This window comes from Gallus gallus, chromosome 1 (assembly GCF_016699485.2).
Source record: "Gallus gallus isolate bGalGal1 chromosome 1, bGalGal1.mat.broiler.GRCg7b, whole genome shotgun sequence".
In the NCBI taxonomy this organism is placed as follows: Eukaryota; Metazoa; Chordata; class Aves; order Galliformes; family Phasianidae; genus Gallus; species Gallus gallus.
This window is the reverse complement of record NC_052532.1, coordinates 47,251,756-47,266,541: the sequence shown is the minus strand read 5'-3', so window position 1 is coordinate 47,266,541 and position 14,786 is coordinate 47,251,756. Positions and strand designations below refer to the sequence as shown.

Genomic DNA, 14,786 nt, shown 5'->3' with positions numbered 1-14,786 from the left:
AAGGGACCCATAAGGATCATAGAGTGTAAGTCCTGGCTCCATAAGTTTATTATACAGTAAACTTGTTATTTTGAAAGTAATATTATTCTGAGTCCAAGAGTTACAATTTGTATACCTAAACCACTATTTTACTGTATCTTTAATATTTACCTTAGGACAATGTTTTCCTTTGCAGATACCATGGACAAAATTGAAAACACATCCCATCTGTTTGGTGAGTTCTGAGATCAGCTCCTAAATATACAGTACAGAGCAGAATTCATCTCAAATATTTGTATCTTTCTCTCAAATTGATTCTAAAAGTAGTTGAAGCATTAATGGTTGCTTACTAACTGAACCTCTTCAAGAAGGTTGATATGGTTAACATTAACAGGATTACAGTAACAACCTAGGATACAGCTTTTATATAAATAGGATGTAGAAGATGGAAATAGGACTCCAAACCAGAGTAAAGTAAATGCAAGAAATAGCGTTTATTTTGTTCTTTATTTTTTTTAGCAAGTATACTGGGAAATGTGGTTAGCATGAGAAATAATTTACTTGATGGTGGCTAAACTTTCTTAATTGGATTTGCTTACCAATGAATTGTCTGTTAACAGTTGTGTTTCCTGAATTTGCTGTGAGTTCCTGAATGTGCTTCTAATTCCTCAGCTCTGAATCAGACTTGGAAAAAAAAACATGTTTTAAATACTTGATGGATTTACTAGTGACCTAGTTGTAGTGCACTGATGTCTGTACTACTTTTCCTGACACACAAAGCTTAAAGCATGGTAATGCTGGAGTGGGATGATTCAACCTCTTGACTGTGAGATGCAACTGCTAAATTAGGAAAGTGGTTTAAGCCGTGCTATTCTTAAAGATTACATATGGACCTATAGTAACGAGGCCTGATTGTTTGCTTTGCTTGTTGTGAACTTACCTTAGCAGTCTTTGAGACTGAAATGGTTTTCAAGGTCACCTTTGTTACATAAAGTTTCCCTTGAACAAATCTGTTAGTTGAAAACTGGTATCAAAAGATGACTGCTCAGTGGTAGATCGTACAATAGGCTTTCTGATTTCTCAAAGAAGACAAATGTAAAGGCCTAAATGTCCACCTTAAACTCTTCCTTACATCTGTAAATTTTCACTGTTTTGGCTGAGATATTTTTACTGCCTGAAATCTGATTACCTCTTAAGTAATTTTGCCTAGTTGACTTTTTTTTTTTTTTTTTTTTTTTTTCCCTTTTCATAGCTTTGGAGGTAGCTAGAGCCCAATTGTCCAGCTAAAGGTGCTTGCTTGAACTGAGTCAGGGTACATACAGTTTCCAGGGGGGAATCAATAGTCAGGTGTCTACATCCAGGTGTTCTTATTAAACTTCTACTTGTGTTACAGAGAGTCCTGAAATCAGTGCCCTGCTGTTCTTTGTATGAGTCGTGTAGCAAAGAAAATTCTTCCAGTGGTCTTAATGTAACCTTAAAAGAGTGATCAAACATCCAGAAATGGTGGGATGGACAGAATAAGTCTATTTCTCTCTGTCTCCCCAAAGCTAGGGATTAGTTTTTCATTTTTTTTTCTGTGTTGTTTTGTAAGGCAACTTATTCACTGAGACAGTAGAGAAAGTTGGTTTAAGATGTCCAGATTTACCTTTAACAGCTATTGTTCCCTCTAAGCATTGCAATATGGTGAAATATAAGAAAATACAGAGCAGGAACTCTTGACTTTCAGGTAGCTGTCGTCAGCGCAGTTCATGGATAACAGCAGTGTGGAAAAATGTAGAGGAAGTGTGGAGATGGGCACAATGACTACAATAATGAAATGCAGTAGGTAGAGCAGGTTGACCTGTGAAAAAACTGAATTTGAGCGCAAAGCTTTTCATGTGTTTTGTCTGACTGGAGAGGGAGTAAATGGAGTATTCAGATGAGGTGATGTAATGTCAGAACTAGGCAGAATGGAATATTAGTTGGTGAGTCTCTAATGAGCTTGAAATGGGACGAGGTTGCAGAACTGTGCGCCTTAAATCAAGAGACTTCCCAGTGTATGTCACAAACGTAGATAATGAATGTTGCACTCTAAGTTAGGAGATTACTGGATTTGCTCAGTTGCTAGAAATAAATTGTTGCTTTTTGGTATATTCACATTCTCCAGCTGTGTTATTATGCAGTATGTGTAACTTGTGTTCTAGTTCGGCTATTTAAATAAATCCTGTTTTCACTGAAGGCTTTAGGTGTCTCATTCCCTTAGTTCCTGGCTTCTTTTGTAAGGATCCCACCTCAGGTACCAAAAGTACAATGACTGCATACAGTTATGCTAGAATACGACGTGTGGCAAATTATACTGGGACATATCTTTTTAGAAGGTACTTCTGCTAGGTTACTTAAGAGTTTTATATACAGACTTCATCTTAAAGATGCAACACTGAACTTCCACTATTATCAGTTCTAGTGGACTAGGTTAAAGTATTTTCCATTAAGATTTTCTGAACATATTGAGTTGTATTAAGTGTTTCACTGTAAGAACAAACATATGGGAAGTAAATCCACATTAGGATGCATTAAAACATGTCACTTTCAAAATTCTCCTTATGAAAGTGCATATGATGGCTAAATAATGATCAAGAATTCTGCAATCCAGTGTTAAACTGGGACTATCTGTTAGAATTCTTAAACTATGAAAAATTATATAAGCAAGCTAAAAAAATAATTCTGGTAATTTACAGAGGTTTACAGGAAAATGGCACTATGAGAAAAGTTTTATGAATTTTTACAAAAAGATTTTCAGTGTTTTTGTTCTTCATATGTCAGCTTTTCACTTTGTTACCTCATGTCTCCTTTTTTTTTTTTGCTTTGTTCCTCAAGTCCTTGGACAAAGTTGTAATGGAAATGAGCACATGTGAGGAGCCACGTGCCCCTAACGGACCCTCTCCTATAGCAACTGCATCAGGACAGAGGTCAGTGACGATCGTGACTTGTACTCAATGTAGAAACAGTAAGTTTAAGTTACTCTTTTCAAATTAGTGTAGGACACTTGGAAGCCCTGCGTCCTTCCTGAAGCATGTAGTGCTGCAACTCTTACCTTTTTGTTACTAATGGGTGGAGTTACACATGTAGATAGAACTGTTTAATTTCCGACTTAACGTTGGAAAGAACATCTGAACTGTATATGCAGCTTCCTAGAAATGTTTCATTTAAGTGTAACTACTCCTTCAAAAATACACTCATTTTATTTGATGTATTTAATTTTCTGGAAGCTTGTTATCTTCAGCTTATTTGGAAAATCTATATTTTGGGATGTGTGTGCCTTTTTTTATCTGATAAACATTATTAGTGTTATTTGTTAGTGTGGTATTCTAAAACTCTAGTTCCTTTATTTTATCATCCAAATCTTTCTGAAAGACTTAATACACATTATGTAGCATTTACAACAGGTTGCTTTTTTTTTCTCTCCTCCAATCTTTTTATGGAATCAAAACATTTTTCAATGAACATGTCATATATATCCATATATGAACATACGTCCATATATGAACAGTGATCCATATGTAGAGAGAGATTAATTTGAGAATACTATTGATTTTATTTTAACTTTTGTGTAATGCTTAGAAGTGATCCGTGGGTCTCCACCTCCTAGAGCACAGCTTGAAAGTCATTGCCATAGAGATTCTGTGTAGGATGGCAGTTAAGAAAAAGAAAAGGAATGACAAACTGTAAACAAGCAGAAAAAAATCCAAAGCCAAATAATTTTCAATTCTGAAACAATATTAAAATAGAAATTTCCATTCACTAGCCTAGAATGTTTACAATGGTTAAGATTTGTTTTTAAAACATTAAGCGCAGCTGCTTCATCTTTTTCACTGTTGGAATAGATGTTGAATTCATCTATTAATGCAACTATGTATGATGCCTTTATTTATAGAATGAAGCAAAACAAATGCCTTACTTTTTTTATATACAAAACAGTATGTTAGTATTAGTAGGTGGTGGAACTTAGCTCATAGAAATTAATACTAGCCAGATTGGAACTGCCAAATAAATAGTCATGAAGGAGGAGTAATAGTGTAGAGTGTTTTCTTATATAAAAATAAATAAAATCTGTTATAAATATGCTAAGTTGTATTAATTGTTCTAGCATATGGAAATTAATCATTGTCCAAAATGTGTTATTTAATGATCATTTTGAGATTGTAGGGTGGAGGAGGAATTACTGTCAAGTCGGTCAAATATATTTAACAAAAATTTGCAACTGGAGGAGAATACATTAGGAATTTCTTTCATGGTTTGCATCATGTTGTCTTTCAGCTGTTTAAGAAGTACAGTTTGTGCCATTTCATTTGATGCACAATTAATATGTTTGTATTTCGCCCTCTAGTGAATATGGCTTTGCTGAAAAAGTGGTAGAAGGAATTTCAGTTTCTGTGAACTCCATAGTAATAAGGATTGGCGCAAAAGCTTTTAATGCTTCGTTTGAACTTTCCCAACTAAGAATATATAGTGTAAATGCAAACTGGGAACACGCTGACCTCAGATTTACCAGGATACAAGAAGCTCAACGTGGAGAGGTAAGTATTTTCTTTAGCTTTTTTTTTTTTATATATATAAATATATCATTATTGTGGTAGAAGAGGAGGCAGTTGAACTGCAAACTTGCACGGTTTAGGAAACATATTGTTAATACGAATGGAGACACTGTTTTCCATAACTTCAGCTGTCTTCTAGGAACACAAGGCAGATGTGAGTCAGATCAAAGGTTATGTCTGAAGCTGCAGTCAAAACTGATGCATAGAATGCATAGAATGTTTTAAATGCTGATTGGAAGTCACGTGATGTTCCTGTGACTTTCTGGAGGTAGAGAGTAAGATCAGGTATGAATTCCTGTCACCTCTGAGTGGGATAAATGAGTAAAATGTTCTTGTTCTGTTCACATAGCCCTGCATGAAGGATGTGTTTGTGTCTATTGATGCATGCATCACACGTGCACATCTTCACATAAAGTGGTAGAAGTAAACTCTTGTATTCCATGAATGTCTTTTTGTCTTTGTCTCTGTTTAAAGGTGTTGACTTTTAAAGAAATCAACTGGCAGATGATCAGAATAGAAGCGGATGCAATTCAGAGTTCGAAGCATGAAATCATGAGTGCTCCAGTTCGACTCATTACGAATCAATCAAAAATTAGGGTCACACTTAAAAGAAGGGTAAATTTGAAAAGTTTGAAATCGCTCATTATTTTATGAATTCATATTTAACTCATAATTTCCATGCACATGTGCACATAGTAAATTTTTTTAATCCATATAAAATGTGGAATTCTCTAAAGTAAATTGTTAATAACTTTAAGACTGTAGAGTGCACAAGTTTTAGTTTTGCTGGCAGAATTTAAAGCTAGAGAACTTGCACCGGTTCTACTAATGAAAGAATTTGATCTCTAGAGCTTTAGTTATGCATTTTGCTTTACTTCTCTAGATTCAGACTATATTTGTATTCCTTATGGTTAGATAACCAGTTTAGTATTAATGCATACCACAGAAGTAAAAAGTGAGGCACAACTATGGATTCCTTTGTATATCATAGAAATATTTTGTATTACATCTGTTATTAATTAAAAGATTTTAAATGATATTCAGTATGCAAGAGATCTACTTTTTAGGAACTTCAGGGTTTTAGTCAACTTTTTTTTTTGTCATTTGATATTTGAAACTCAAATTTTTATTCTACAGCTAAAGGACTGTAATGTAGTGGCATCAAAACTGGTTCTGATTCTGGATGACCTGTTGTGGGTTTTGACTGATTCCCAGTTGAAAGCCATGGTGCAGTATGCCAAATCTCTTAGTGAAGCCATAGAGAAATCAACGGAACAGAGAAAAAGCTTGGCTTCTGAAACAACACAGGTATGAGGTGTGTTTTAAAACTCGATTCAGTGTGGTCAGTAGATTTTTGAGAATGCAAGTTTATTCATTTTTGTTCAGCTGTATATCTTGAATTACATCAGAAATGATCACAGTAGTATAAAGTACACTTTATTTTACAAGGTTTTCTGTACTGATGTCAATTACAGAAAATTCTATTTGTTTATCCATGTACAGAATAGTTTGACTTCTGTTTTACTTAACAGTTGATTATTTAGTAAACTTGTTCTTAAAATATGTTCTGGTTAATCGTTAAGAAGAAATAAATTTGAGAGACACCAAAGTGATCTCAGTGTGTAGTTAGATGCGCTTACTGTAACAGTTTGAACTGCTTATCCTGTTTGTTTTCATGGTACTGAAATACTAGGATTTAGTAAGAGCTTTCTTTCTTACAGCTGCCTTGTTGGAACTCATAATGAAAGATAATTCTACTTTTAACATATATGTGCTGACATGTGTGATGTTTGTGCTGCATATAAGATACTCTTACATAAACGTTTGTCGTCTTCCAGATGACAGCATATAGCAGACTAGACCATTGAGGCTTTGTTCATGAGTGTTGTGGGAGGGATCTCTTGTCAGTGAAGAAGCAGCACAAATACACTGATAAAAAACAGTTCTATAAATTATTATTTATAATCTATATTAGAACTATAGAATCATTAAATTGCCAAGGTTGGAAAAGACGTCCAATATCCAACCATCCACCTACCACCAATATTTCTCCAGTAGACCACGTCCCTTAGTGCAACATCTAAACATTTCATCAACACCTCCAGGGACTCCAGTCTGAGTCAGTAATTTCTGTAACAACCTTCACAACAGAATGTATATATTTCTTCTGATGCATCTGGTATTTCATCCCTCTCATCTTCCTATTTTGGGGGTGCTGTTTAGCCATGCAGATTCACCAGTGAAGAAAATTATTGGGCTTATAAGCAAGCAACTTTTTTACCAGGAAGAATTTTATCTAAAGACTAGAGTGCAAAGGTTGTGTAAAGAATAGTTGAACATGAACTTGTACTGTAGAATCTCACCCAATAAAACTAGCATACTGTAATGCAGACTTCAGTACTTGTGGTGGTCCTGATGACTTGCAGAGTGATTTGATGATTCAGCTACAGTAATCACGGAGCAGTTACCGAGTAGGGAGATCCTGACTCCTCAGTTCTCTGTACCTACATCTTGTCAATCCCCTTACCCTGGTGCTAGCTCGTGTTTGACCATATAGTAATGTAATTTGGGGAACTATATGAGTAGAAATGAAGTGGATGTTTTTCTGCTAGTTTAGTTTCCTGAACAGCTTGCAGCAAAATTTAGAGAAGTGCTAGTGCTGCAGTCATCAGGGTATAAAAGACACGGGGGAAGGGAAAGATGGGGCATGAATCATCATTGCATCTTTGTGACACTTAGCCAATGCTTCAACTTAGCTGTATTCTGAAACAGTACTCGTAAATCTCATTAATGATCCAATGTATTCATATATGATGTAGATATTTCTTTAATTGAAGGGCTTTTTTTAGGTATGAAGAATATTGTGGTTTTATGCTTGATGGGAAGGATAAAGTTCTATGTATTGATATGACTAAATATTTTCAGAGCTCTGCTCCTGCACCCAGCTCTCAGCAGGTGAAAGCGCACCAGACTGCAGCAGCACCTGATCAAAATGATGCAATAGTAAAATTGTTCAATGATTTTGATGTTAAGGAAACTTCTCATCACTTAGTAATCTCCCATTTGGACCTACATATATGTGATGACATCCATTCTAAAGAGAAAGGTAACTATTTTTTTTATGTATTTATTTTATGTAACATACCAGTGAACCATAATTGTCCTTAGAAAAAATCTGAAGAATCCATTAATGTTAATTAACAGTTTTTATTTTAGAGCAATTGTCTTCCTGTGTCTCTAGACACATCTAACATTGGCTAGATACCTTTGTCAAGGCAAGGTTTCATTACTAAGTGCAATTATTTTAGAACACATGTAAAAAAAAAACAAAACCAAAAGCCAAAAACCACCTGCTAACAGTACAAGTAGTTTCAGTTCTTTTCCTCTCTTGTAGAAACTGATTTTGCCCAGTTTGTTTCTGCTGATTTTCCTTTATACGCAAGCTTTGCTGGGTACTCAGGAATGCTGTGGCAGTAGTACTCTGGCTTGAAAGGGTCACTGTAAAACCTGCTTGAGTAATATTCCTTATAAAATACAGATAGTTTAGACTAATGAAAAAGCACCCCTCTCTGTTACTGATTCAGAGAATTTAGGATGTTCTGCAATTGGGAAGAATGAAACAAATGTTCTGATTTTGTCTGTAGTACGTGTTCTTATTTTTTCTGTACTCCGTGTACTTCATTAATGAGAGGCTACTGCAGTGGACCATATTTATACTCAGAAAAAAAAAAAAGACAAATTACATTTTTCATGCCTTTTAAAGTGATCAGAAGAGGATGGTATGTCAGTGCTGAGGAGATGGCTAGTTGTTGGAACATGTATGAAGGGATACAAGGTCCACTGAAAAAGAGAGTGAAAAACATAAAACTTAGTGAGTATATTTCCCTGGTTTTGGGAGATACTTGGACAGCAGCAGAGCATAAGGCTCTCTGCCTAGAGATAGATGTATTTCCTGTGTCTGCTTAAGCTGGAATTTATTGTTCCTGTCAAGATTTTTTTTTTTTTTTTTGATCCATTACATTTTCTGCTATGAAGTTTTAAATTTAATAGTGGAAAAATCAAAACTGAATGCTCAGAAACTTTCTTCAATAATATCTTGTCAGATAAAAAAGATTATGTTTTCAGTATACTGGAAAGTCAGCCTGTTGTCTTTGAATTACTGATCATAATCTTCAGTATAAAAAGTTTTTATTCACGAAAACTTCAGGTGTGTGTGAATGAAGAATTGCATTTACTTTTTGGTAGCATTTAAGGCAATACGCAGCTGTTAGTAATGACCGAATACAGAACATGTTCTTTTTACAAGCAGCAAAGACCACCTGAATGAAAATTTTGAGGGAGATTAGTGAGGTTGTAGTGAGAGATAATAGAAGTAGTAGCTGTTAAGTGTTTCAGAGAATGCATGGAGGTGAGAATTATCATCCTAAATCTCAGGTTTGCAGAGCAGCATTGCTTTGTTTTACAGATTCAAATAGACGTGTAACAGGAGGAGCCATGCAGCTTTCTTTCAGCTATTTGACAGTGGACTATTACCCGTTTCACAAAGCAGGTATGAACATTTTATGCATTACTTGTAAATGTAACTATGTAGCTAAATTACTAACAAGAACAACAAAAGAAGTATATGTATAAGGCTTGGATAATAATGTTGTAAACACTTGAAATGTACACCTTGTACATGCAAGATGAAACAACAAAAGCAACAACTTGAAACGAAACAAATTTAATTCCTGTAAAGGAGCTGTTCTATGCCAAAAAGTTTTCCACTTCACTGTTTTGTTTGGCCAACAAAATGGTGTTTACACATTTCTGACATAGAAAGGATTGTTTTGACAGCAGAAGGCAGTGCAGCACATGGAGAATTTGCTAACTGGATATCTACAGGAGTCAGATGCAGCCTTCTAATACAGCAGAATTCTTTCTATATAGAAGTCTATGATTTTGTGGCCATGTATAAACAGTGCTCATTTGTGGTTTATTTTAGCTTTGCTAAACAAGAGTGCTAGTGTGTAGAGAGCTAGTTGTGCAGCCTTTTTTTTGAAGTTTTTAGGGAATTGTTATTGAACAGATGTTATCAATTTCCAGCCAAGCATTTCTTACAAATCATTTCTAGTAAATGTATTTTTCAGAAATCTGAAAAAAAAAAAAAAAAAAAAATTCCAGCAGCTATTAACAAAGAAGAGATGAAAGTAATCTGCTGTTGAACTTGAGATCAAATTCAGCTCAGCGAAGGAAGTCCGGTTGCTTTGGAGTATCCAAAGTGCATTAAAAATATGACTTAGCAGTAGCTTGCTACAGGTCCTTGTCACTTATGGTTGTGAATAGAATCCTGTGATGTTGATATATTTCATTTGTAAGTGATTCCTACTACGCTTAGGTGAGAGCATAATCTCACTACTTATGCTTTCTGTGAGATCTCCTCTAAGAAAATGGGAGATAAATAATAATTAGATTTTCTTTTGGAGGGATTTTATTGTGGAAGCTGAAGCATGAACTGTAGAATCTTGGACAGGCATGTTGGAAGCTGACTGAGAATACTTTAAAAGTAATGGATATGAGGGGCTTGACTCCCACCACATAAAACCAGAAGTAGAAAAAGTCATCTGTAGGAGCAAATGTAGTGTTCTTCTGCAGTTTTAACTGATGTTTTACCCAAGCATGTTTGAGAAACAGCTATGATAAATCTTTGTCAAAGGTTTCTTTTCTTTCTTTTTTTTTTTTTTTCCTATAGGAAGTTTGTCATCTTTGTATTAGAATAATGTGTCAATTCTATGGCAAACTATTGTCACGGGTGGGAGAGACCTTTTACACAAGGGAAAAAGGTTACTAGACTGTTCTGCTGTATACTTCTCTGGCCTACGGAATATTTAGACATGCCTCTTTTGGTAGAGTCTTCCTGAAAATTAAAATTAACCCTTCTGGAAGAAGCCCTTAATAATCTTTACCGATGGAGCTCTTGTGGGTTTTTGTTTGTTTCTTATTTTGCTGTTGACCACAGCAAGATCAATGGGAATGTGAGGCATAATTGCCATAAGGCAACCTTGTAATCCATTGAGCATCAATCCTTCCAGCCTTTGATTAGCCTTTGATAATACTTAAGGCAAGTGAAACACGATTGGGCCCATTGACTGTAGTAAATGAAGCATAAGCCAGACTGTTGTTGGATTTTCTTTAAGCTGTCTGTACAGCAGTCCATCTCTTTATTTGTCCTTCCAGAATTGCTCTGGAAGAATTGCTTGTAGCAGATCTATTATCTGTGCAGCTGGTGTGCTGCTGGATGACAATCAGAGAAAGCTACTGTATTGCCACGATGCAGGACATTTTGCAGTCCAAGAAATTCTTGATCAAGCTGATATGATGAGACAATATGAGAAATAGGATAGCATTATCTTCCTGGGTAACCAGCAGTAAATTCAGATGGTATCAACATCAGCGCTAGACCCAATAAAATGCTGTTTTCTTGTTACAGTCTGGCTTATCTCTTCATTTTGTTACAGATAAATGTGGCTGTGATATCTCCATGTACAGAACTGTAGAGTAAATGAAGGTGGAAGGGACCTCTCGAGGCTGTGTAGCCCCAGTCTCTATCCCCCAACTAAAGCAAGGTCACGTAAAATAAACTCCCTGGGATTGTGTTTAGTTAAGTTTTGAATAGTTTCAAGGATAGAGCCTGTACAGTTTCTCTGATCAACCTAATCCCATATTTAATTACCCTCACAGTAGGAAAGCTTTTGTTTTGTTTTGGTGGGATTTCCTGTATTCCAGTTTATGCTTCTTGCCTCTTCTCCTATTAGTGGGTACCACTGAGAAGAATCCGACTTCATCTTCTTTACTTCCTTCCCATCAGGTATTTATGCACACTGGTGAGATCTTCTGAGCCTTCTTTTCTCCAGAATGAACAGTTCTAGCTATCTCAAATTTGCCTTGTCTGAAAGGTGTTCCAGTCCCTTAAGCAAATTGTGACCTTTGCTGGATTTGCTCCAGTAAGTCCATGGTCTCCTGGTACTGGGGAGCCTAGGACTGAACCGAGCACTCTAGATATGGTCTCACCAGGATGAGCAAAGGGCAGAATTGTCACTCTTGAGCTGCTGGGAGTGTTTTTCCTAAACAGTCCTAGATACTGTTGGCTACTGTTTGCCCCAAGGACACACTGCTGGTTCATGTTCAGCTTGTTGTCCACCAATATTCCTTGGTCTCTTTCTGCAAAGCTGGTTCCTAGCTGGCCATGTCCTAACCTGTACTGTTGAATTGAGCTATTCCTGTCCAGGGCTTGGATTTCTCTCTATTTTTTTTTTTTGAACCTCCTCTTTGTTTTTGTACCATCTGCAAAGCTGCAGTCTCTGCTACCATCCAGGCCATTAATGAACTTACGTTGGCCTCAGTAACGACCCTGGGGGTACACCTCCAGTGACTCTCTGAACTTCATACTGCTGATACTAACATTTTGAAATCAGTTCAGTCAGTCTTCTATCTACCTCACTGTGTACTTCTCTAGTCTGTACTTCAGTGTTTTGTCATTGAGCATGTTACAGGACAATGTTGAAAGCCTTGCTAAAGTCACGGTGGGCAGCGTCAGCTATGTGTTCCTCATCCACCAAGCCATTCATCTTATACTCGAAGGCAATAGAGTTCATGAGGCATGACTTGCCTTTCATAAATTCATGCTGACTAGTCCCAGTCACCTTCCTTTTCTCAGTGTGTTTTGAATTGTATTTTAGTTTGCTCTTTTGCCTTCCCAAGAATTGGGGCTGACTAGCCTCCTTTTGTTCTATTTCTTGAAGATAGGAATAACGCTTTCTTCCAGTCCTTTGGAACCTGTCTTGATCACCATTCATTGGTAACCTTACAAAAACGATTTGAAATAGCTTCCCCATGACATTAGACAGTTTTCTCAGCTCTTGTATGCATCTCTCCAGGATCCCATGGACTTGTATGTGTCTGATCTATTTAAATGTTTCCTAGATTAATGCTCCTTTGCTGAGGGGAAGAATTCCTTGCTCCTAACTTCCACATTGGTCTCAGGGACCTGGGAGTTCGGAAGGTAAGTGCTAGTAGCGAAGGTTGAAGCAAAGAAGGCACAGGGTACCTCTGCTTTCTGCATGTGCTTTGTCACCAGGTCCCCTACTCAGTTAAGCAGCAAGCCAGAGTTTTCCCTAGCCTTCCTTTTGCTGCTGGTACAATTGTAGAATTGTTTAATTGTTTCTTCTATCTCTTCACATGTCTCGCCACACATCATGTCAACCTATGTGGTCAGCTTTGGCATTCCTTTCCTTATCCTCTGTATTCTTCCTGGGTTACCTGATGTTGCTTCACATCTTATACCCTTCCTTTTTGTATGTAAAATTAGCTCCTGGCTTACCCACAGAAGCCTGTAGCTACTTTTGTGTGATTCCCCGCTTTTCAAGGTGGACCATTCTTGGGCTTGGAGTTGATTCTTGAATATCAACTGACTCTCCTGGACAGCATTATATACCATGAAATTAATTCAAGTCCGCCAGTCTGCCTTCTTGATGTCCTGGGTTGTTATTCTGCTTTTTGCCTTGTTCCTTCCTCAGGATCCTGAAGTCATGATCTCATGGTCACTGGAGTGACTTCTTATCCTTGCCCAGTTTGACTTTTTTTTTTTCTTTTTTGTTTTTCCCTTGTAAGAATCAGGTCCAGCAGAGCAGGTCCTGTCTTTGACTTCCTTACTTACTGGTGTTAGAAGGCTTTCGTGGATGTACTTTGCCTTTTGGAAACCACATAGATTGCTTGTGTCCTAATGTGTTGTCATTCCAGCAGATTACAGATTGTTTAAAGTCTGCCATGAGAGCCAGGGTCCATGAATATACTACTTCCTGTTGTCTGAAGGATACTTCATAGTGTCCATGATTAGATAGTCTTCAGCAGATATCCACTACATTGTCATCTATGTTGGTCTGCCCTGACCTATGAGCTCTGAGTTGGCTTATCATCCATACCAAGGCAGGGCTCCATGCATTCCTGCTGCTCTTACAGTAAGGGAAGGTCCCCATCCTTTCCTTCTCAGCCTGCTCTTCCTAGAGAACTTGTATCAATCCTTTGCAGCATTTCACTTTTATATGCTATATCACTGTATTTCTGTGGTCCCAGTGAGATCATAGCCCTGCAACTGCATGCAGATCTCTAATTCCTCCTGCTCCCACATGCTCCTCGTGTGCATGTACAGGAACTTCAGAGAGACACCAACCATCCTGACTTTCAAGAAGGGGTATGAGACCTTTCTCTCTGATGCTGCTGTCCTGTGTGCGAGTGTTTGAGGTGACCCTACTTTACCACCATTTTGGAAAAACACAGCTTCATGGACTTGAATTTAATGTACCTCTGCCTTCTTGCACTCTTGCTGTTTTCTTCCTTTTCTTCCATCTTCTTTCTTAGCTAGAAAGATAGAAATAACCATCAGGAAAGACTACAAGGCAGATGGATGGGGTGAAATGTCATCTCTTGCGATACATTTCTCTGTTGCAGTGTCTTCCATGTGAAAGTCTTTGCATTCAGACTCAAAATCAAATATTTTTTGCCAAGTCATTTTCCTGTTTTAATACCAGCTATATTTACTCATCTTCAGCGTTAGTTCAAAATAAAGCAAGCTTTCGCATGCTGATATTTGAAGAACAGTGTGTCACACTTGGTAGAAGTTATTTGTATTGCACACTTATTATTGAGCAGATTAGTAGACTGTATTTAGAGAGTCTGTTAGAAGAGGTCTCAATTTGTTTCAGTTGTTTAAATGCTTTATCAATAAAAACTTGTCAGGAATAAAATAATTTTTTTATTTTGGAGGCTGTGTCTTATTGTGCCTATCTTCTTGGTTGCATGCCATGAAGGTGCTAGAGAAGCAAAACAAACAGTACACTTCCGAAAAGGGACCAGCAACAACTTTGTCCTAAAGTTTTGGTGGTAAAATTAAGATTAGAAAGACTGAGTATGGGAATGTTTTACTGTTGCTGGCTCTCACCTTTTTTTCCTGAAACAGGTGGGTTTTATTTGCATCTTCTGACATAAGAAATCAATGTGTAATCGAATTCCTCTGGACTAGAAATACCAAGTGATGTTTTTTAGCACTAGTTAATGGTGTTAAAAGATAGGTAGCAATATTATGTCATTTTCAGAGTGAATTTATAAAGCTGTGTGACTTGCTTTTTATGCAGTATATAACTTGTTATAACATCTGTTTTAATTTCTATTGTTCTATAATTGCAGCATGCAAAGGGA

General features: G+C 36.8%; 1 protein-coding gene across 8 annotated transcripts in view; it reads left to right on the top strand.

Moving 5' to 3' along the window:
* UHRF1BP1L (UHRF1 binding protein 1 like) overlaps positions 1 to 14,786 on the top strand; it is a 54,266-nt gene that overhangs the window by 17,813 nt on the left and 21,667 nt on the right. For 7 of the 8 annotated variants that reach the window (XR_005861231.1, XM_416170.8, XM_046899009.1 and 4 more), the window contains exons 3-9: positions 176 to 214; positions 2,836 to 2,927; positions 4,346 to 4,535; positions 5,028 to 5,168; positions 5,691 to 5,861; positions 7,479 to 7,659; positions 9,019 to 9,102. Coding sequence is in view for 7 of the 8 variants with exons in the window: in XM_416170.8 (XP_416170.2) it covers positions 176 to 214; positions 2,836 to 2,927; positions 4,346 to 4,535; positions 5,028 to 5,168; positions 5,691 to 5,861; positions 7,479 to 7,659; positions 9,019 to 9,102 (898 nt within the window). In the remaining variant the exon portion in view is untranslated. The remainder of the gene's footprint in view (positions 1 to 175; positions 215 to 2,835; positions 2,928 to 4,345; positions 4,536 to 5,027; positions 5,169 to 5,690; positions 5,862 to 7,478; positions 7,660 to 9,018; positions 9,103 to 14,786) is intronic. The other variant, XM_046899011.1, reaches the window with a different exon arrangement.